Source organism: Alligator sinensis, unplaced genomic scaffold, assembly GCF_000455745.1.
Source record: "Alligator sinensis unplaced genomic scaffold, ASM45574v1 scaffold1230_1, whole genome shotgun sequence".
Classification (NCBI taxonomy): domain Eukaryota; kingdom Metazoa; phylum Chordata; order Crocodylia; family Alligatoridae; genus Alligator; species Alligator sinensis.
Genome location: NW_005842675.1, coordinates 27,046 through 51,149, shown reverse-complemented (window position 1 = coordinate 51,149; position 24,104 = coordinate 27,046). Strand labels below are relative to the sequence as shown.

Sequence of the window (24,104 nt, the reverse complement as noted above, 5' to 3'; positions counted from 1 at the left end):
TTCACTGGCTTACCTGCAGCAGTGGGATTTGACTGCACCTATACTTTCTGCCACACACAAAAAACCCAAAGGATTTAGTTCTCTTCCCAGGTAAGCCAACTGGTCACAACCTCAAGTAACATACCAGCAAATCCAGATCAGATTCTCTTCAACACAAGAATATTTAATTGGCAATTATGTAAATTATTAAAAAGAACACCAGTGGAATGGGACTGAATTTTCTCCAAACCCCCACAAAGCAAAGAGCCCTTTCATTCAGTTCAGAAGACAAGATTCACTATTCAAAGGCATGGCCTTCAATTCGTCTTCTCAAATGATACAGAGCCTCTCAGATGGTCTAGGCCAGATTGATACATTAAGTAGGCCTTGTTTTGGCTTTGGCAGGCTCTAATCTACCAACACCAGCTATGGATTTGACACCCCACTGCAAGTCTTCATCACCATTCAGTATCATTTCATTTGCTGGTCAAAACACAACCTTCTCCCTTCCCTCTTTCAAACTTAATAGTGAGGTTACATCTACCTCGCTGTAGCTGTCCTTAGAAGGCTCTTACTCCTGGAAAGAGATGGGAGCAGAGGAACAGACTGTGGCCTCGGCAGCAACCTGCCATGTTCAGGACAAATTTTCAATGACTTCTTTATGAAGTTGGTGTTTGTGAAACCAAATCAAACAGTCAATCTAGTGAATTGACTAAACATAACTCAAAGGGAAGAAGTGAGATGGAAAGCAAGAGAAGCAAATGAGAGGTTGGCTAAGATGATTCAGTTTCCCAAAATGTGCAAGAAAGGAGTCCCAAGAGAGGAGGGGGCTCTGTGTGTGTGTGTGTGTGTGTGTGTGTGTGTGTGTGTGTGTGTGTGTGTGTGTGTGTGTGTAATGATTGGCCAGCTGAGAACTGGGCTATTTACGTGGTTTCTGCTTCCCAAAGGGCAAGGGGTCGTCAGTATTAGGCTTTTGCAGCACATCATATTTTATTAAATTAAATATTATTTGCATCACATATACCAGGCACTAGAAACTTTGAATTAAGAAGTTTATTCAAAACTGTACATGATATCTTTAAAGCATGCATCACAGCTCTGCTCAAGGTTATCAGATTTCCCAATTATGTTGTCTACAAGACATACTTTCAATAAACAACGTGATCAGATTATGCCAGGTTAATTACACAGCTATGGACAAGAATCACACGATGCAAGAACAGCTAGAGAACAAAAAGAACGTACAAAGAATCAAATGAAATGAAGTACATCCCAGGTCACTTTGAGGGATCAAAACAGGACATTCTCTTTGATCAAACGTGTTTATACAGCATCATTAATAAACATGTTGCAATAAGAGCCAGAATAATTATTGAAAAATAATTGTGTTTGCTTCAAATATTATTCAATTATCACTATACCTATAAGGTAAAAACATCAATACAAAAATAAATCTGTTTAGGAGATGGAAGTATTCTCCCCTAGGAGAAAAGGGTCTGATTTAGCAAGGTAATCTAAACTACATGCTTAAGTTCCACTGACATCTATCAGTACTTTCCCAAAATGGAAGCGATCTAAGCATGTATTTACACCCAAATGTGTGCGTGAGCTGCTGAAATCAGAACCACTCATCCTCATTAAAGAAAATTATGTACAGAGGGATATTTTCTCCTCCACAGTCTACTGCTTTGATTAAAGAAAAACCTGTCCTGGTGCAAGAAAATAGGATTTGATGCTGTCCCCATTGATGTCAACAGGATCAGTATCATGCTTATAATTATCCCATTACAACTCATCATTTGCTTTAAACTACAATAGCTTTCTGCAAATAAGTACCATTGACAATTGATCCTGCCAATATTATAGCCCTGACAATTAATCATTCACACAATTAAATTAATCCGATTTCCACCAGCATAAAAATCAGAATTCCATGAGCACAATCCAAAAGCTCAAAACTGGAAATACTTGAAACTGGAACAAACCACTTGGTCTATGGAACTGCATGATAATGCCTTTGATTATACACAGTACTGCCACAGAAACTGGGGGGGAGGGGGCAGGGGGCTACAAAAAGGTATATAAATAGGTCTTTTAGTTTTAAAATATTAGATTTTTCTAGAAGTTAATATTTATGTGCAATTAAAAAAAAAGACAAAAACAAATAAAAATATTGCCATCTATCAAATCTAGCTAAATGCAAAAAACCAAAAAAATTAAACCCAAAAACAAACAACATAATACAATTGTCTGTGCCCAGATACCATATTATCTGCTGTTAAGTAAGTCAGTTTTACCACTGATATTGGGTCCGAGTATCCAGACAAAGGTTCCATATACCTGGGAATCAAACATTCCCATCTGCTCAGAGAAATTTGGATTTATTTATTTATTTTAATTATAACCCACTATATGATAGTGAACTAAATACTTTTGTTTCATGGAAACAACTAACATTTGCCTCCACCAGGCAAATGGTCTATTTACAAATACATTAGGACTGCCTAACTGACAGTGAGTGTAAGCGATGAGAACTCCAAGACACATGGAGTCTAATATGGCGAGGCTCTCTGCTGAATAGCCTTCCCCTTCAGGATCCGTCTTATCTGAAAGAGAGACAGAGAGAAAGATCAGTATTCACCCTCTGAAGGCTCAAACTTGTGCACTCATAAAAGCAATGCTATCAGCTTAGATTCCGATTTCAGTTGTACAAGTGAATTGCCTTAAAATGACATGATTTTTACCACTGTAACTGAGATCGGAATTACTTGCTTATTTAGACTATAAACTTTTCAGGGCAAGGGTCATCTCTTTGGTATGAATAAATGTACAGTACCTAGCACAGCACAGCACAGCCCTGATTTATTACTTGGACTCTAAAATTTATCACAACACTAGCATTTTTTTTTTTTTTAATGGCCTACCCCATATTCATAAGCAAAGAACTAGATTCTTGTTTTCCCACGTACTAGGCACATCTACATGAGATGCCTGCTGCGCAGTTGTTACTGCAGTCATTTAGTACTTGCATAACCAAGTACCAAATGACTGCACAGTAACCAACGTTTCTGCGCAATAGCGTCCCAGCATGGTTGCCTGGTGATGCTTATTACACAGTAGCTCATTACTACTGCACAGTAAGCATCTTGTCTTGCATTGTGACCTTATGACGTTAAAAAATGCCTAATGGCTGATTCTATTAAACAGTTCTTGATATGTAAAATAAATGCACAGAATTGTCAAGTTACTTGCATCAACTCTGACGTACTATATTAATACACGACATTGAAATTAAAAAGCTTGCCATTTCTCTTTGGGATCTCTCTCACATTTGTTTACCCATTTTGTAAACAAACTGGGTATCTGTAATTTTCCATGCATTTCTTTGGAAATAAATACTTTTTGCAAACACACTCAATTTACTTCTCTGAACATTCAGGGATCATTCCAAAAACTAAAATTAGGTGATTACTATGTATGCTACTAGCCTTGTTAGTCCCAAATAATTCAACTCCAGCTTTTTAACTGTTTTTTAGTTTTACATATTAGCATGTAAGACCTAGAAGTTGCAAGGAGAAAACTGTTATCAGCTGTCCTATTCTGAATGAGCAGAGATATGGTTAACTGTTCTACCCTGCCTTTGATTGAGAATAGTCCTAATCAGTCAAGCTATTCTGTTCCGCTAACTCAGAAGCATCTATGATACTGCTTCACAGAATTTAATATTGCTAGAAAGGACAAAAAAAAATGTACTCATGGCCACTCAACTCAACAGAAAAATCTGAAAGGTTTGGAGTTTCTTTTACCTGTTCTCCTACAGAGCCATCAGGAACCAGATGAACTGGCTGCTCATTCTCCAGGTTCCTAGCACTGGGATCAGCTCCCTTTCTCATCAGCAGACGAACTGCATCCAACTGGGTCATCCGATACTGCAGGCTGGCAGCCACGTGAAGTGCTGTGTTGCCATTGTACGCCTAGTGAAAACAAGGGAACAATGCCATTAAAGATAGCAAGATTTAGGAATAGTGGCACAAGGATGATATCACTCATATTCAACAAGGGGTCTACACTACTTTGCATTCATGAAAGACACCATACCTTTGCATTAACAAAAGACAGGCTGTTGGGCAGCTCCAGAAAGAGACGAATAAGCTCCACATTGGCTTCTTCTGCTGCCAGGTGCAGAGCTGAGCGACCACTCTTACGATCCTAGTCAAAACAAAACAAAAGTTTCTGCATTGCAACACTGGAAGTCTGATGGATTCACTTCCTGATTAGACACTCATTGCCTTTTAAAATAAATGGAAGAATAATATCAGAGTATCTTCAAGGGGACTGGGAGAAGGAAGAGTACAGGGGATGACTACCTTCACTATTACTACACTTGTACTGTAATTCACCAACATTTGAATTCAAAGTAAAAAAAAGGTAATTTTTAAAAACTATTCTGGTCTCATATGCGACGGCCCAGATCCTCAGTGGGTACTGAATTGTTCAAGTTCTCAAGAAGGCAGTGGACAGTTTAGACCTCCCAACGACCTGGCCCAGTATTCACTCAAACCAGATATGGGATTTAATTATAATCCAAATCCCAAACCCCAGGAAAAACACCAGGGCAGCACTTTCTACAGGCTGCTTCTAAATACTTACAATAAAGTGGAATACATTTCTTACCAGCCCAGCTAATATTAAATTTATCCAAAAAATTAAGTTGTCACTTTCTTCTCCTAGCCTACTATGAAGACAGCCTGCTGATCTGAGTAAATGCAGCATTCCCATTCCAATCAGATAAATGAAAAAGTTTTAAAAAGTACTTGAAAGTATTTATTAACTCCCTTTCATTTATAATAAGCAATTCGCCCTCTGCCTCAGGTGGCACCCAGCACCCAGTTATTTCAGAATTGCTATTCTAACTTACTTTTGCTTCAACAGAAGCTCCCATTTGGATCAGAGTCTTGATGGTGTCTACCAGACTCTTGTTTCTCAATAGAAGTTCCTGAACCTCTGGGGAGTGAGGAGGCTGACGGTTCTGGAGTTCATGCACCACAGCATTGTGGGCTAGTACCACACAGTGCAAAGCTGACAAACCTTGAAGTTAAGAACAATAATAAAAATTTAAATCAAACAAGCAGTAAAAATCTATTTGATTGGCTGTCTTGTTTCATAGGGGCAGCTCAAACTTTTTCCCCTCCCAGGCCCATGGTTGCGCTTTTCCACAGCAGCAACAGGGGCCTGGGCCATTCTGCATTTGTGACCACAGTCACTGAAGGCACTTAACAGTAATTCTCAGCTTTTAGCAAGCAAGTGATAAAGATGCTGATTTTCAGTAGTAGTAAAATGAACTTTCAAATAAGTTAACAGAAAATATTTAAATAGTCTCTGACAACTCCTTTGAGGAAATTAATACACACCAGGTGGTGATGATTCAAAGAGATAAAAGGCCAATATTTAAACATCATTTCACCATCAGGTATTCTTTTTATACACAAATGTAAAGAAAGTGCTTGACAAAAGCAAGATTTTACTTGTTTAGTAAAATCTAGTTAATATACCAATTGTAATGGTCTGAAACTGGCAAAGCCACGACTTCATTTATTGCTTCCTTTCAGCATTGATACCAACAGCTGTAAAACACCACAATCCCCAACAACCCTATGGAGTTAAGAACTCTTAGCTGCTCACCATCATAGTTTGTTGCCTCAAGGTCCACGTACTGGCTATTTTCCAAGACTCCTTTCTGGATTGCCTGCAATAATGGGTATAAGGCACTTGTTAGTTCAAGCCAAAAGACATACTGGTAATGAAAGCTTTTATAACATTTTCCTATAATATGAAGGAAACTGCTCAGGTTTTTTTTAATGTACAAAATTCTATAGCAACAGCCTATAATACCATCGATAGTCTTAGAGCAAACTGCTGTACATTAAACTGTTAAATAATGTACAACCCTGGGATATAGTCAGAACATCTCAGTGCGGGAGAAATGGGGATTGTTTTCATAGGGGATGGAGGTAAGGCAAAGAAAGGGCTCCAGAGTTTATCAAACCTCACCTGAAGGACCTGGGCATGCCCCTTCTCAGCACAAACATGCAGTGGCGTCCTGCCCCAGCAGTCAGTGGTGTTCACTTGAGCCCCTAGACCAACCAAGTCCTGTACAATGAGATGCTGGTTGGCAGCTACCGCCACCTGAAAAGCACTCTGCAAATACAGAAAACAGGTTAAGTCATCTGTTATCTACCAGGAAATGACAACTAAAATGCCCCAGCTAAAATATTAATAAAGCAATGTTTATGGATACAGACAATTCCCAGCACTGGTGAAGGGTTATCCATTGAACTGTTAAGTCAAGGCTGGCATTAGTATGCAGGCTAACCCTCAAGGTTAATATTAAACAGGCATTCCACCAAGCTTCACTCAAGGTCTGGAAGCATACAGACTTCAGAAGCTTAAAATGCTAGGACACTGAGAACCTCACCTGGCCATTGTGTTCTTTAATATCCAGCATGTGCAGAGCAGCCATCTTTCTTGCAAGAACGAAGGAAAGAGCCCTCCGGCCCTGTGCAACAGCAATATGAAGGAACCTGCAGGGAAGGTCACAAATACAAGGGGGTCAGCAAAAAATCTAGGCAGATATACATGTAGGTAACATATGCACTTTAAACAGCCCACATTACCCCATTGCCTGTAGTATGATCTACAGCAGATGGCGCAACATGGGTTTAAATACTATATACCAACAAAATGACACGCTGCTTGATAGAAGCTATTATATTTTCAAAGGTGTAGCCACCCCTACTAAGCAAAAAAGAGTACCCTTCCAGCCAAGCAACCCACCAAGAGCCAACCAAAGCATTCCCCAACACTGTAGTTTAAATGAAAGATACTCACGTGTCACCATCTGAGTCTTTGGCAAGAAGCTGGTCCTGAGAGAGGTTGGCCAGCTTGTTTTCCTCCTGTTCCACCTGCCACTGAAAGAAGGACTTGCCCAGCTGTGCAGTGTTTCTGATACCTGTGTGCTGTAGAGAGACATTCAGAGTAGCCAGAGATGTACCATTTCCACCAAGAGTACCACAGATATTACTTGGTGCCAGGCTGAAGTTCTGAGCATGGGTGCTGATGTCAAGTTGCTCATGGGCATTTGCAAGAGGCTGCAGCGGAAAAGTCATATTCTCTGAGCCTTCAGAACCATTCAAGAGAGATGAGAAACTCTGGGTTGGGCAATACCGCAGTTCACGACTTTCAAAAGCATTTTGCTGGTAGGCCAGAGACTGGACTTTGCCAGAAACTGGCCTGTATTCCAGTGAAGGATCCCGAGTATAATTCTGCGACAAATCCTGGGCCTGTGAGGGAGCAAACTGGTAGTTCTGGGGAGCATCCAATATTTGTTGGGAACTGCTGTCTTGGAATGTTTGATACTTCTGGGGTGGAGAGAAAGCCTGTGTTCTTGAACTGTCTTGATAGCACTCTCCAGGTGAGTTATGGTTAGAAATAGAGTGCAGCCAGCTAACCTGCACCGTGTTCAGAGAAACTGGACTTGACTCATTCTTAATATTTATAATGTTCTGAAGCAGGTCAGTATTGCTATCATGCTTTGATTCATTTTTGTGTGCATCCTCCATGTTATCAACAGAGGTTGGTGTCTGTGGTGGTGTCTGCAAAAAATTAAAACAAACAAAAAAAATTAGACAAATTATTCAGCTGCTGGTTCCTTGCAACACCAGTTTTATGAAACTAATTTTTTTTAAACAATAAGAGAGAGAGAGAGAGAGAGAGACAGAAAAATTTACCAGGAGATGAGGCTGGGCACTGGCTGGCCGTTTGTAAGCAGGTCCATCATAGAGGGGCTCAGAAGCCTTTCTTTTGCCACTGTGAGCTAGTAAGTTCTTCAACTCTGTTGAGGAAATTTACAACCAGTTTTTAAACTTTGCAAATATTCTTTTAAAAAAATTAGTATATTTATATTTATATTACACAGAGGCATGCAGAAAGTTTAAAATGTTGTACCTGTATACTGATCATAGTTCAGTAACCCTTCTTGTACCTATTTAAAAACAAAAACAAGCAAAATTATTCCAGAAAAACTGAAAGCAATTTAAAAAAAATTCAAAAGAGAAAACACTCATATAAACATAAGATATACTTCCTACACTTAGAAGAATTCAAACAGAGGAATGTCAAACCAGCACTTCCATTTTATACATTTAATAATTAAAAAACAATTCTAAAATGTACTCTTTTGCAGCGCTCTTCTGCAACTTTGGGAGAAGGGGGCTGGACTAAGTGACCCCATGACATCCCTTCCAACCCTACTGTCCTATGAGTCTATAAAGTTATAACTAGTCTAAATGGCTTTTTGAGTCATCTACTAAAAAGTAACAAACAATTATATCCATGACATAGAATTCTACAGGATGATTCAACAACCTATAGGAGGACAGTGCTGTTTACGGTCTGTAATTTTTTTGAGAAAATTCCTATAAAATCCATTAGCTTCCTCCCTATTCTAGTCTGTAGGGGCTTTCCATAGGAAATTATCCCTTGCTGAGATGTAAACAGGAACCCAACTCAAATGCAGATACTCTAAGGCAAATTCCTCTTTCTGGGCTAGCATGTCTTATTTCTTCCACCCCTGTATTATACTGCAGGCTTCGCAGGACAACTGCTGTCTTCACGCTGTGTGTGCTGTACAGCACTATACTGGCTGCTGTCACTAACAAGCAATTAAAGCAATTCTCTTCTGAGAAAGTCTGTCCATTTATCCTTTGGCATAACTGCCACTGAGTTTACAGTTTGCATTTGTTTGTACTCCATCTGAAAAACAAGCCATCTATAGTTTCCATGCATCTCCTTTCTTTGGCAAGAAGAACAAATCCACCTGCTGTCTTCCCACTCCCTACCCCCAACTCTTGCTTCCCATAGTTTTGGGAGAAAACATAACATTTATCACATCTGCATCAGCAGCAAGCCAAAAAAGTGGGCTTTGGTGTTATTAAATACATTTCTCACCAACTCCACCAATAGCTGAACCCACTGATGCAAGGGCCCATAGTATCAAAACTATTTATTACCTTGCAGTCATCAGCAACATAGCCTGTAGACATCTGTCTGCTGCTTCTGAAGTGCAAGAGAAGCTCTTTCACTGAGTTCTTCACACGAACCCCTTGGAAAGGTCCTTTGTGCTGCCTTCCTCCCCCCATGTGGTGTTCAACTGTGGAGACACAAAATAATTTTTAAAAATTTAAAGGGGCTCAAAAAAACATTTAAGAAAAACCCAAACAAACAAGCAGCAAGCAAGCAAATTGGAATTACCGTGAATCAAAAAAAACAAACAGAAAAACAATCACCAAAAATTCTCCGATTCCATCTGAGAATGCAGGAGTCGTTCAACGCAAAAATTGATTACAGAGACCCATGCTGGCCAACTATTATGGGTTTCAGAAGCACATCACTTTGAATTTCATCTCTTTTGACTCTCTCTCATCCCTCCCCACCTTATCAACTCTTGTTGGTCAATACGCTGGAAGCAATAAAATGCAAGTGCTACACATATATTTTCAAAACCATGATACAAAAATATTAGAATTTTTTTGCCTAATGCTGGGCCAATAATTTCCAGAATTACTTGTGCTTGGCGTGTCCATAGGGCTTGAAAATTCCACTTTAAAGAAGAAAACTTGCTTTCTTTAAAAAGACAAGCAGAATACTCTGAGATCTCTCAGCCTCTTTAAAAAAAATCAGATTAATTTTAAAGCTGTAAAAGCAGAAGTGAAAGATAGGAAATGATGACCTAACACACCCCACTTGAACAGGGAAGTAACGTGATAAGGAAAGTACAGAGTTTAGGATACAAATAAAATATATACAATTACACACAAATATATCACCCCTCCCAGAAAAGAAAAAAGCCAGATGCTCGTTTTTTCTGGTTTTGGTTTTTTGTTTGTTTGTTTGTTTTTTAAATACAGGAAACTAGAGATCAGTGATCTGGTCCCAAGTTTCCCTGGGTCATCAGCTGGGATTTTTGCCTAGAGAAAAAGAAATGCAGCTCCCGAGTCGAGATCCACTGACGTCAATGGGAGTCAATCTCTGGGTTTCAATAGACTTCATGGTAACAACACTCCAGCAGACCCAGCCTTCCCAAGCCAGAAAATGAGCCAGGCTCCTAAGAGCCTTTGAAGTGGAAAACAGGCTTATGACTCACAAAAAGTTTAAGAGCCATTTTTGAGACACTAAGAACAACAAATGATTAACTCAATGTTTATATGCAAAAACATTACCTTTCCGTAAACAAGTCTCTCATGGAAAAATAAACCCAAACAGACAGAAAGGAAAATTATAGGGGGGAGGCAGTGCCTAGTTACATACGCAGTAGTATATTATTTAAGGGCAGGAGAAGGAGGAACAAGGGAGAGAGGAAGAGACCCAAATAATCAATGCAAACTTATCAAATGATTTTGGAGTAGGTCCTTGCGTTGATCCAGCAAACACTTTCAATGGCATGCTTTAGAGCAAGGCTCTTTCCAGGCTGCACTGACACCCCACTACATAAAGGAGCGTAACCTTTTTAGACTCAAAACCCCGCTCATTAGACTCAACTCCTGCCTCCAGGAAAATGCCAACTCTTAAGTTCTCTCTCTCTCTCTCTCTCTCTCTTTTTTTTTTTCCTCTCTCTCTCCTCTTTTTTTTAAAACTATAGAAAAATACAAGAGCAATTCTTCTGTGACAAAGAACACAGAAACAACAGCAGGGCAGAACAGTTTGAACACAATGAATTGCTATGGGAAGTGTCTGGGTTTACCTTGCAAATCTTGCGCGCCCACTTAACAGTGCTAACATAGCGTGTCATCCTGCAGCACCCTTGCAGGGACCTCCAAGCACCCCAGGGTACAGGAATGCAAATTGAACAGCCTCCTCCTGAAAAGTGCTAAGCATCCTTTCTGAAACACCCTGTATCCTTTTCTGCTGGCATCGAAAGCACCAAAGCCAATGACTACTGCATGACCATACTGGATGCCCCAGGGAACACGAGACCCAGTAAAAAATAAATCAATAAGCAAAATAAATCAGCAGGGAATCACAAGAGACAAGGATTCCCCGGTCAGATCTGGTTGCTCCTCTCAGATTGGGCAACTTCCCGTCCACAGAGGTCCTAAGTGCCTTCCAAGACTGGTCCTACCTCTTGCCGCTACCAGCTAGCTCAAACAAAGGCTGTATCTATGGGAGACTTTGTAGTTCAAATCTTACTCATGGGGAAGCAGGGCTGGTGGTCCATCTCAATCTGGCTGCCTGCCTGAGACAGGATCACCTCTACCCAAAGCATGCCGTACAAAGAACCCACCATCTCAGTCAGTGCTCCTCAGCCTTTTTTGTACCAGGACTCAACATGCAAATTACACAGGAGCTGGTTGGGGGGAGGAGGGAGATGAGCCCCACTTTAAGGTACAAGAGCCCCTCCCTATATGATTTGAAAATCATAACCTAAGGCAGCCTCTGATCAGATTGCTCCTTATAAAAAGGAAATAAGTTTATTGTTTTTCTGCAGACCCCCCAAGAATCAAAGCATCATACAAACCAGGACCCATTTGCAAACGCCCCCACCCAGAGTGTGGGACAAGAAGGAGGCATGCAAGAGAAAGCCCCACATTGCTCTCCTTGAAGGCGGGATCCGCTTTTCCAGCTCGCTGCCCCTGCCCTGCCCTGCCCTGCCCTATAGTCTGGCCGGGGTTTGACACCCCAAGACGGGCTCGCCCCTACACCCCATGCCAATCCTCTCCCAGGCGCTCTTCCCCCGTCGTGGGGATTCAGCCCCCAAACATCAAAGCCACTCAGCCCCGCCACCCCAAGCACAATAAACCCCTGCCCCCTCAGCCCCCCCCGGGACGGTGAGCCGTGCCCTTACCGGCGCGTCGCTGCCCGCCCGCCGCCTCGCCGTCGCTCCCCGTCCCGCCGCCTCCCAGCGCCAGCGCCGCGTGCCCGCTCTCCACCAACATCTTGCAGCCGGGCGGAGGCGGTCGGCCCCCGCGCAGCGCCTCTTATAGCCGCACCCGCGCCGGGCGGTGCCTGCCGGGAAGGGGTTCCCGCCCCCCGCCCACCGAGCTGCCTCACCTGCCCTGCAGCGCCGCCGGGCGGAGCCCCGCTCCCACCGCCCCAACACAGGGGAAGGGCTATGCAGCACGCAACCTCCCCACTCTCTCACCCTTCGCCGGATATCGCCATAATAATAATAACAACAATATATAGGGCAACGGGGGGGCAAATCAAGTCCAAGTCCCTGAGTCAGTCCAGAGCCATAAGTGGCCCTACAACCGGAAAACATCCTCCACCCCCACCAGGGGCTTCAGATGTTTCCATCGTCTTTTGGCAGGCGTCCTACATGCATGGAGACTTGGGGTTCGGGTGCTCCCAAGTTTCGCCATGTGGCTGCAGGAGCAAGCTAGGGAGGGGCCTCCCATTTCCATAAAGCAGGCTTTAAGCCCCAACACTTCAGCAGGTACTAAACTGCGCCAGAAGAAAAGTTATCCCCAGGAATGCTTAAGGAAATCTGCCTTCATGGACGCAGATACATGGTGTTTTTCCTGCTGGGTGACCACGGTATCTCCCTGCCACCAGCGCCTGCAGGAGCTCACTAGCTCTGGCCCCACCAGCGACACCTGCAGGTGCCTCCCCAGACTTAGGAGACACCAGTCACCCATGGTGGGGAGCTCAGGAGGCAGGGCCCGACAGGCATGGGTGAACCAGGTGGCTGCCCAGAGCCCAAACAGAAAGGGAACCCCAAAATAGTAATTTTTATTATTATTATTATCATTATCTCTGGCAAAGAGGGGCCCAAGACTAAAAGTTTGCCCAGGGCCGGCCGCCAGGAGTCTAGGTACGGTGCTGTCATCTACCAGTGGTTCTCAACTTTTTTTGTACCAGGATCCATTTGTAAACATTGATGACCGGTGCCTTCCCTGTGCCCCTCACTCCTGACCCACTGCCCTCTACCTAGCAGTGTGTGGGGCAGGGAGTGGGTGTGTGGGATGGGGGGCATAGGGGACCTTGGTTTCCCAAGTTTTTTTCCTTTAAAGGAGAATCCATTTTTGTTGATCTATTTTTAAAGTTTGTTCATACCCACTTTTGGATTGTGACCCATGGGTTGAGAAACAGATCTAGTCCAACCCCCCGCTCAAAGCAGGACCATCCCCAACTAGATCCTCACAGCCAAGGCTTTGTCTAACTGGGTCTAAAAGCTCAGCTGAGCTCCATCCTGGCCTTCCACCTCCCCCATCGGGGAAGCGGGGGGCAGGACAGTGAGCTTTCACCTCCCTGCTCCTTGACTGGGCTTTGTTCTAGCACCCAACACCCAGGTCACAAGGAATCATAGCACACGAGGAATCATAGAGAGTTTGGGTAGGAAGGGCTCCCAAACAGGGAGCAATGGTCTCAAGTTCCAGCAAGGGAAGTTGTGGTTACCTATGAGGAAAAACTTTCTCACGAGGGTCAGGTACAGACATTAGACTTTTACTGGTATAAGAGATCGGAAACCGGTCTATACCCATAACAGAGCAGAAGTTCAGCACACGCAGACTGGTATAATAATGGTGGAACTCAGTCTAAGATTTGCCTTCCAACCAAAGGGTGAATTGTGTGTTCTGTTTGCTACCAAGTCAAACTACACCACTTACAGAAAACTGCGTAACTTCGATCAATTCTGCCTCAGGCTTACTGAATGTCTGTTCCTAGCCTAGGAGGGTAGTAAAGGACTGAAATAGGTTACGCAGAGAGGCTGTGGACTCTCCATCTGCGGAGGTTCTTAAGGCCCAGGTAGACAAATCCCTGGTTTGAATAATCTAGTTGGGGATGATCCTGCTCTGAGTTGGACTAGATAACCTCTCTGGTCCTTTAATCTCAGCTGTTAACCATGCAGAGACCTCCCTACACCCAAGAAGGCCCTGCAGCTGGGCTGGTGGGTGGCTTCTTCTCTCCTTCCTGAGCCTCCTATGCCTGGAGCTGCAGCCGTCCTGGCAGGCCATCAGAAAGGACATGCTCCTTAGCCCCAGAGAAGAAAGGAGACTCAATCCACCCTGCTTCTTGAGCCTTCCATGCTTTCCAACACACAGAAGGAAACAGGGATGACACGCTGCCCTCAGTAATTGCACCCTCTCCTCGTTGCTGCAGCAATGCCAGGGTTTCATCCACAGAAGCTTGTGAGTGCCTTTGAAATCCACCCTTTTTGCCACCCTGTCACGTTGATGAGGGAGCAAACAGGCTCACCCCGTCTCCCTCTTCCCATTGAAGCCATCTTGCAGTGAGCATGCCTTACTCACTGCCCCATTCAACACAGACCTTTGGATATATCAGTCTGGAATGTGGGCCAAAGCTCACCAAGGAGAGCTATAAGCCCCCCTGGGTGGTGGAGGACACTAGCATATAACTGATCGCTTGGTACAGCTAAAAGACAAAACAGGGATGGGAGTGAGGGTCATAGGTTCAAAATGAGTGCACTTAGGGGGACACCAGCCCTCAAGTCCAAGAAGCCAGTGGACCCTGCTCAGTGAAACTTCCCAGAGACATGAATGGACAAGGGACAGGACAATGGCCCTGAAGCCAGAGCTTCCTTTCTATTTAGGTATATTGCTAGCTTAGCTAAGGCTAGGAGCAGGGTTCAAATTATGGGGGAACTCAGGGGGGCTGAGACCCCCCCCCCCAATAAGGGACGAGAGCCCCCCTGTAAGATTTGAAAATTATAACTTGGGAGGGGTCTTCAATTTTATTAGGGTATCGTGATGGGCAGCCCAATTTTTTTGTAGACCCCCACCACAAGAGTCAAAGTGTAATTTGAACCCTGGCCAGGAGGAGGTTAACAAGGAGGTCCTGGGACTTGGTGGGGCCATGGATGGGGAGTGTGTAAATGAAAAAGTGTGGGGAGTAAGTGGCAATTCTTATGTTTTTATGAGGTTTTAAGATTCTTATTAAGTTGACAATGATTTGGGGGTTTTTTCTGTCAGGTTCTTAACACAGGGTGCTACGTGGACAGCATTCAGAGACAGAAAACGTGAGCGTCTAGTTACCACCAACAGGGTTTAGTCATTTCTTTCCATCGTCTTTCGTCTGAGTCAAACTGTAGCAAGCCAAGGCAGATCTGAAAGTTATTGTGCATTAGGTTGCAGAGAGTTGTATACACATTATAAAATAATGTTCAGAGAGGATCTTCCTCAGACTGCCACCCCTTTTACCAGTGAGATCTTTTATTGGACTAACTGTAGAGTTTGGAGAGGTGTTAGACAAGCTTTTAGGTGCAAAGTTCCTTTCTTCAGGGTCACCTGAAGTATGACCTGAAAAGGGCCCTTTGTGCCCCAAATCCTGTCAAACATCTCTCCCAGCTATATAGTTGGTTTATCACGAATAAACCTTGCTGCTTGCATATTTCCTGTCCCATCATGGCTACAACAACATGCCAACACTACTACACCTTTTACTAGACTTTATTTTTCCCTCCTCAGATTTTTAATAAAAAATACAAATGGGTAAGATGCCTAAATGTTTTCAATGTTAGGTAAAGATATATACATAAATTAGCTGGGTAAAGAAATACATGTTTATTACCTAAATTTCTTTTTTTTTTTTCTTCTGTCAGGTAAAGAAGAACAATTTGTTTGGAATTATCTACACCTTTTTCTAACACACCACCAGTCAGTTTATACTATATTTATTTATTTTAATTCATCCAATGGTTTTAATTCATAGAGCCAAATCTGGCCAAATCAGCAAAATCTGCATTGCAAAACAAACACAACCCCCTCCCCCCCCCGCCTTGAACAGAGTTTTCACTTCACTGTCAGAAAGAGTAGTCTAATAAAGTTTAAAATCCCCTTTCTCTAATAATTAGTTCTCACTCAAGAGAACGTTTTCAATTATATCAGTAAACCTTATGTGCTTAAAGGTTTTCAAAATCAGGACTTAGATTTATAGGTGCAGTATCATGATTTTCTCCTCTTCTCAGAAACATACAGTTCAACTAGACTTTCAGAGACACTTTCCTGATAGTTGGTAGATATTTTTGTTTTTCTTCATCCCAGAGTGTTTGCTACTCAGAGATCCTGTCTCCCCAGAACACTTTTTACATGCTTGATAACTGACTAATGAACGACTCCTTAAAGCAGCTCTCGGAAAAGTGTTCAAAATCAAATTTTCCATTTACACAGCAGGAAGCCGATTATTATTTACGCATTACTGCAGCTTAACCCAGTTCACAACTTTTTTTTTTCCTACTAGCACAGCAAATGTGTTTTACTTGCCTTGTAACAAAAGCCAAAAACTGAGAAGAGTATGTAATTCAAATTATTAGATTAAGTGATGCTGGTCAATGACCTTCTCATTAGCATGACTGAATTAAAAAAATGAAACCCTTTCAAACAAACAGCTCGCTGTTGGTGCTTGTTACCTGGGAGCTTCCACATGTCCCAGTCCCAGTACTCTGCACAGTAAAAAAACACATGTGGGAAGAGATGGGCAGTGCCCCAATTATTACCTTGGACTGATGATGTGGAGAGCGATCAGTCTCCCCCATGAAGAATGATCCACAGACTTTACCATCAATTCTGTAGGGTTTTTATCAGGAATTAATCAAGAGGTTTTCAGGTTTTTCTATTCTTTGTCTGCCCTGTTCCTCAAAGATATTTGAAGGCTAAACCCCCACAGCTTGCCATAACATCCAAAATCCACATCAAGATATGCTGGCTGCTACTAATTAGTAGGTGTAGGTGTTTCTTCAAGGATATTTATCAGACCCTCTGACATAAAACCAGGGCAGATTAAGGCGATTTGAACTCCACAGAGCCCTATAACAAAAGAGTCTTTCAAAAAGTTTACACACCCCTTTATTGCACAAGATCAGCTGGTTCACAACAGCTTTGTAAAGGGCAATTTCCTGGTAGCCTTCATATATGAAAAATTATTGTTATATGGATCCACTTATAAATTACAAATACTGTGCTGAGGACTTGGAAGATTTGGTGTCTGCTCCAAAAACTCCCGATGTCCCCAGCACAAGAAAGTCCTAGTGAGATAAGGGATGTAGTAGCAGCACAAAGTGGTTGCAACCTTCTTCCTTACAAAGAGCCTGCAAAGAGTTGGCAAAAATATGGGAGATACTGGCTGGAATAGGGGAACCATCAGAAGGGTTTGAGGAAGGCAGTGATTCATCATGTAACAATAGAAGCCCCTCTGGCAGACCTTTAGTAGAACACAAATGCAAACATACCCGGGGCTCTAGGGTCAGGGTGACATAGAAAGATGTATATTTGGGTCCCAGGGTGTTAGACTAGTTTGAACTGAGTCACACATTGATATCACCTCTTTAATTCTCTGTAATAACTTCTCAGCCAATAGCTTTCTATTTCTTGGATCATCCTGCCACACAGGTTGTTCTGTCTTTTAAACTAATCATCAAATGCAGGCTCAAATGAAGCACCAGTTAAGACACCTGCACAGTTTCGCAAAATCCACCATTTAAAAGTGCCCTTGCAAAAACCAGTCTTGCTTTGGGCAAGGCAAGTGTTACTGCAATGTACCATGAATGCCAACTAGTGGCCAAAGTTGGAATGCTTTTTTTCCCCTTAAACATTAATAAGTAAACCCATTAATACAGTCAAACACTGATTAATACCTGAACACCCAACAGAATTAAAAATACATACATTATCCCTTCTAAAAAAAAGAACTCCTCCACTTCTTGCTTCAAAATGCTGACTTATTCTGGTCAAATATTGGTGGAAAGAAAGTATATCAATTTGGTTTCCCCCTCAAGTAATGATTTTTTATTTTCTCTAGTCACTTAAACTACTTGTTGAAGGTACCACATGACCAGCTAGATTAATCACAGCTACATGCATCTCTGTACGTCTTGATTGTGACAGCAGGGATGCAGATTTAGAAGCAAAAATCACCAGCCATCTTGAAACCAGCTCTGTTTTAGCTTTCATAACACAAGTTCTAGGTTTTGAAGCACAACATAACAACAGTGGATGGCCAGAGTCTGGTTCCAATTGTAGACTATTTACATCATGCCAGTGGCAGAAAGAGAATATAAAGGGAAGTGCCTGGAAAAAGAGCTTCAGCCCTGGAATGATGGCGCACAGATGTGCATGTCCTAGGCTGTCTCTGACGCACCCCCGACATAGAAAAGCACAGCCAGGGGATAATATCAAGGAACATGTTGGGAATGAAGTCAATGGACAGAGAAGAGGATGGGGAAGCCAGCAGTGGCTTATGGAGCAAAAAAATAGGTGGCGGTACAAGGCCTCTGTGAGTTTATACTGAGGGCTGTTCTAACTTACACCAAGAACTGTTCCAACCCTTGAGCCACAAAGCCAAAATAAAAACATCTTTGCCCACTCTCTTCCTGGTCTTTATGTTCTGTGCTACTTTGCCCCCCAGTACATCTCAAACTGTTGCTTAAAATAAATTGGCAGAGCATGAAGTGTTACTGATAAGACTCCTTTAGTAACACATTTCTAGGGCTGCCTCACAGGCACAGTTTCTTAAGCTGGAAATAAAAAAGTTACAATTTACAAACATATTACATAATGTAAGCAAATATTTGCTGTACTGAGACTGATGATGTCAACGTGCTTTACAATAGAACAGGTATAATTCAGTTTGACAACTTTGCTCTAATTTACACAAATATAGCCACCACACCTCTGTTCATTGGGAGTTCTTCTAAACAACACTTTACTTTAGAACTACCAAAGGTAATGTTTTCCTCACCTTTAAAACAATGTTCCAGCAACTGGAGATTAATAAATGAGGACTAATCTCTTTCTAAAGACGAATAAGCAGCAACCAATGTCTTTAAGGAAAATGAGTCAGTTCCCTCTCATAATTCAGTGGTTGGAAACTGGAGAAAAATAGTTTCCATATCCTAAGAGTGGAGCAGTAAAACTTGTATTGTTTCTGATTTTGCCATGTTTGTTCTGCCATTCCATTTTCTCAGCCTAGGATTCAACTAACTTTAAAAGCTCGTGTGTACAATATTAAATACTGAGTGTATTCATTCATTTACAGTGGATATTTTAGTGGTGGTGTGGTGGAAATGCCCTTAATTTCCCTATTTCAGTAGGATCTGTAATAAATAAGTAAGATCAAGCTGGTCTTTTTCAAGCAGCTTCTCTCCAAGGACAGGCAAAACAACTGAGATCAGGGAAAGGGGGAAGGTGTTGGGGGGTGGAAACAGCCATGAAACAACCCCTTAGTTAATCTAATCTCCACATTCATACAAACTGTTTCATCATCATTTTTCATTTGCTTTGGTTTAGTTTTTCTATAAGCACTTTGGGTAGGGTCTGATTTCTAACTAATGGTAACCCACATTAATGAAGGTACAGTGGATAGATAATAAGTTTACAGTTTACATGACCAGAAGTAATGTTACATATCACCTGGTAAGGACGTAGTATAGGGGTGGGCAAAATGCGGCCCACGGGCCAGATACGGCCCACCGGGCCATTCTATCTGGCCCACGGGACCCCCTAAAAATTTAGAAAATTACTATTTATCTGCCCCGGCTGCCTGTCATGCAGCCCTTGATGGGTTGTCAAAACTCAGTAAGTGGCCCTCCACCCAAAATAATTGTCTGCCCCTGATGTAGTAAGTGCTAGGAGATAAATATCACATGCAGCTGGCTAGAAATAGTTTGCTCACCATTTTTCCACAGTTTTGTGCTTAGAAAGCACGTTAGGGTTTGTCACATTATCTGTTCTATGGGTTCCAGTGATGTTTGCTGCCTATACGTGTGCTGGTTCGCGTTCTAATTACAATGCATCAGAGCAGACTCAATTCATCAAGTCTGCTCCATGTTCTAATTAGAATGACAGCGTGGCCTCAATGTCACATGTATAAGCCCCCTCCTTGTTGAATGAGGTTTAGGTAAAGCATCCCACAACAATTTTTAAATGTGTGGGGGCTTAATACACATGATGGTAAGGTGTTTTAATTAGAGCAGCTCTCCCAGAACCACTCTAATTAAAATAACCCCCACCCCTGAGTATGTGTATAGGTAACCAACATGTCTCTGAGACCAGGAAGATAGAACTCATACAGCACATTAAACCATTTCGGACAGAAACAGGCGGAAAACCTCCTTTAGCCAAGTGAACATTTTGAACAGTAGAATAAAGTTGCCTAAACTGAAATATGGACAAGACCCTAAGCTTCCAGTCTCTTAAACCATATGCATTATCACACTTTTGGGTACTGGGTAAGTTGAGGAGGCAACCTGTATTCTTCCAGCCTGATTCAAAAAGCCTTTTGAAATCAGCAGGTTTTGGAGCGGACTCTGTATTTTCCAGACCACTTGTATCTCAGCCCTCATATTTAATCAATTTTAAACCCCTTCAGGTGCACCTTCCATTCTTTAATGAAATCCAAGATTTCAATTTGCAAGACTTTCCAGCCTCAGGAAAGCTCAGAGATTCAGCTGCACAGTTTTTCTCTGTTACATAACACAAAATGCAAGAAATAGGAAATTTGCTCACAAAAAAGCACCTAAACCAATGCCAGTGAGCACAGAAAATACTTAGCAAAGAAAATGCTCGATGGTTCCAGACAAAGTTATTAAAAGATACTGTTCTGGCATGAAAGACATGAATATATTGGGACTGTTAAATTTATGCAGGGAGTCCTCTTCAAATGCATAGATGCTGCTGGCTCTTTTACAGAAGCATCTGGCCCACATTTATCATGATAATATACCACACAGCAACTTCCTCACAAAGGATGTTAAAAATGACTATGCTTCTAACTGCATCTTTTGTTTTAGACTCTTAAAGAATGAATTTTACATTTTGAATCCATTGTTATGGATAATGGTGGCAAATTTCAGCATTGAATAAATCCAATTTAACTCAACATAACATTTCAGGATTGTCAAAAATAAACCCCATAGACCAGGTTGGTGAGCAAAGTTCTGCTCACGGAGCTGGATCTCGGTTTCAGGATTCCACTCTTCCTAGTGGCATGGAGAGACAGCAAGGAAAGCAAAACGGCTCAGCCCAGATCCATCATGAAATGGGATTACAGAATTGTGCTTTGCAGAAGCAGGGCTATGGACAAAGCTGATGTCATGTGTCCTGGAATGTACCTTTCCCCACCTATTCCCATTGCCCTTTTCATTTCCAGGCAGTGGCTTAAAAAAAGGATTCCGGACTAACACAATTCCAGTGTCTGCCTTACGCCCTCAGACATGATCTACTGAACCTAGTCTCAGGTCAAGGAGATGCTGACAGCATTGTGGCACAGAAGGAAACATTCCCCATTTAGTGCACTTCCTGAGTGCATGAAAGAAAGCACAGTACTTTCTGTACACTGGTGTACTAGCAAAGGAAATAAGCGTCTGGATGAGAACAAAAACTGTATTTCAGAAATATCCCCTTATTCCGGATATGGAATATGGGCAAGGCCGTAAGCTTCCAGTCTCTCAAACCATATGCACTGTCATGCCTTTCAGTTATTGGGTAAATTAAGGAAGCAACCTGTATTGTACCAGCCTAATTAAAAAAAAAAAAGCTTTTTGAATTAGCAGGTTTGGGAGCACACTATTTGCATCCAAGTCCTGACTTTATTTTAGTAATGTATATTTCATCAATTTTACTATGTGGATTTTGATCCTCAGCCTTTGGTTTTATCGTTAGTGATCATCCTTAAGACCCCAAGGCGTCATGCTTTCCACATTTGACATGCAAGTTGAAATGTATAGGAAGAATATATCCTGTCCATCTAAAACATTTCCAAGGTGCCCATCACCAGGGTATTCAACCCTCCTACAACTCCACATAGCTTAAATGTGGCCAAAGATTTAGCAATGTTCTCCAAAATCCAGACCATATTTTATTCTTTACCAGAGAGTCACAGGAACCAATTTCTTACTTTCCTGTAACACATAGTACTGACAATGAACTAGGATGCTATGCAATGTACTCAAAGCGGTGAACCACATAAGCCCTCACTCTTTAGTACACTTTGGTTCATTCCTTCAAGCCATCAGTAAGTTTCCATAAAAGAAAGTCTCTCTCTTCCTTATACGTATTTTTCTATGATCTGTATTATCACTTGCTGAATATATCGTGACCTATGACTGGCTTGCAAGTTGTTTACACTCTGCTATCTGGAAAATACTAAGAAATCAAGAAAAAAGTACTGTAGCCAACATTAAACTAAACAGCTTTCTACAACAGATGCTTCACCAAATGCTTTAAGCATCTGTTTCACGTACCCATTTTCATGCAGTCCCTGACACCTTCAAAACTTAACCAGAAAAAAAAGGGGGAGAGGAGATTTCAGGTAGGATTTTCAGAAGTGCCAAAACAACAAAGGAGCATACTGCTCAATGGTTTTTAATGAGGTGTGTGATCCTAAGTCACTTTGGTGCTCTTGAAAATTTCACACTTTACTGATGTCCCTTTACCCTCAATTGTTATCTGTTTAGCTTATTAAAAGCCAACCATTTTAACATTTTGGGTACCTCCATGCACATGTATCTAGACAACTATAACACAAGCAATTTCCATGTCTGTCAATATGATCCACCTGAGACTGATTAACATGTTAAAATAAGAGTAAAAAAGAAAATAATATTGTACCTTCATATCTGTGGAGCGAAGTCAGATCTACATATATACAAAATAAACACAGACTTTGTCCCCGACTTGTAAATGATCCTCAATAATTACCAGGTCTGTGAAATCAAGAAAAGGATGGAGCAAAGTTTTCTCTGAGGTCTTAATAGTAAGGAACAGAGAGATGGCAGCAGTCCTGATCTCTGGGACTTTGCACCCAAAAGAGAAGAGAGATGATTCTATTTCACCCAGATCCAAAACCCTGCAGGGATCTTTTTATTGCAGTGATTCAGTTATCTTTTGCAACAGTTAACATGAGGGGGCGAGGGTGAGGGAGTGGGAGAGTGCTGTGACATGTGAGAGGAAGTTAGGGTGGAGGGTGAGAGTGTGGCTTCTTGGACTTTTTCTGCAGGGTGGAAATTCCCAAGCAGGGTAGGCCCTGCTCAGGGACATTCCCCTGCCAGAAAGAGTAGCAGGAAAACCCAGACTGGCATTTTGCTGCTGGAAGAGGATCAAGGGCCTCCAAAGCAAGGTCTGTATTATAACTGCATCGGCAATACTTCAGTGGCAAAGCTACAATAAAACGGTCTTTAAAAAGAAAGGGGAAAGACAACAGGACGGTGTAACAGAGAGCAGGATTTAATTCCAGATACAAATTAATTTCCCTAGAGCACCTTTATTTGTTTTTGTTTGTTTATTTGTTTGTTTTGGGGGGTTCTTTTTTTGAATACAGATAAGTAATCAAGAAACACCATTTTACATTTCTTTCCTTTTCTTACAATCAACTGAATCTCTGTTACATGATATTACAGATGTAGAGGCACGTGCCTTATATAGGTCTGAATCCTCCCCCTCACCTTGCATACACACACCATGCAGTGCTCTAATCTACCACAGGGAGAAGTGATGAACCAAATACAAACTCCCTAGATGCCAGAGATGTTACACCAAGGATGAGTTTGTCCTTTTGGGCCACAACCTGCCTTCTCTTTTACCTGTTCCTTCTCACTGGTTTCACTGAGGTTACTCTCTCTTAGTACATGGAAGGTCTTCTGTGTGATCAGAAGCCCGAGGAGCATTGTAGAAAATTAAAAAGGAGGTCCCCTTTTACCATGGAGATTTTATTAAATAGAAAATAGCATCACTCACCAAAACAGGTATCTGATCATCAATATGATGTTAATGTCCACAAGTATCCTAAGACAGCAGTTTCCAGTCTGTGGTACAAGTACCACCAGTGGCACGCAGACAACCTGTCAGTGGAACGCGTTAACAGATTTATTATCATTATAGGACAAAAATTTGCTGGTGGTACTTAAGGTTGAACTGAAAAAACTGCTGGTGGTACTTAAGGTTGTACCATTTTAAATTGGTGGTGCACATTCTGTCAGAGTCTGGGAACCACCATCCTAAGATATGAGACCTACACACACACACACACACACACACTTCTACACATGGCCTGCATCAGGACTCACCACATGGATCAGACAGCAAGCAGGGAAAGGGGTATCTGGATCTTCAGGACCT

At 42.0% G+C, this 24,104-nt stretch overlaps 1 protein-coding gene across 3 annotated transcripts; it reads right to left on the bottom strand.

Annotated features, from left to right (window-relative positions):
• Positions 1–1,017: 1,017 nt before the first annotated feature.
• NFKBIZ (NFKB inhibitor zeta) lies at positions 1,018–22,851 on the bottom strand. Of its 3 annotated transcripts, XM_014524823.2 has the most exons (12): positions 11,879–11,914; positions 9,048–9,187; positions 7,984–8,020; positions 7,767–7,870; positions 6,868–7,631; positions 6,455–6,560; positions 6,031–6,177; positions 5,662–5,725; positions 4,898–5,067; positions 4,078–4,188; positions 3,786–3,953; positions 1,018–2,585 (listed from the first exon to the last, which is right to left on the bottom strand). In XM_014524823.2, the coding sequence occupies exons 2-12, from the start codon at positions 9,174–9,176 to the stop codon at positions 2,532–2,534; spliced, it is 1,854 nt and encodes a 617-aa protein (XP_014380309.1). In that variant the 5' UTR covers positions 9,177–9,187; positions 11,879–11,914; the 3' UTR covers positions 1,018–2,531. The 3 variants fall into 3 exon arrangements, with proteins under 3 accessions (XP_014380309.1, XP_025071578.1, XP_025071577.1); XM_025215793.1 differs by lacking the exon at positions 11,879–11,914 and adding an exon at positions 22,599–22,851 and having other exon boundaries at positions 1,018–3,953; XM_025215792.1 differs by having other exon boundaries at positions 1,018–3,953; positions 11,879–11,937.
• Positions 22,852–24,104: the final 1,253 nt, after the last annotated feature.

Bases quoted from the DNA above. Each gene is read 5' to 3' on its own strand.
- NFKBIZ (XM_025215793.1), bottom strand. From the start codon at position 9,176: ATGGGGGGAGGAAGGCAGCACAAAGGACCTTTCCAAGGGGTTCGTGTG. The intron at 7,632-7,766 runs GTAAATTTTTCT...AATTTTTTGCAG, and splicing joins GTGCCCAGCCTCATCTCCTG to ACACCACCACAGACACCAAC. The intron at 6,561-6,867 runs GTGAGTATCTTT...CCTTCCCTGCAG, and splicing joins AAAGACTCAGATGGTGACAC to GTTCCTTCATATTGCTGTTG.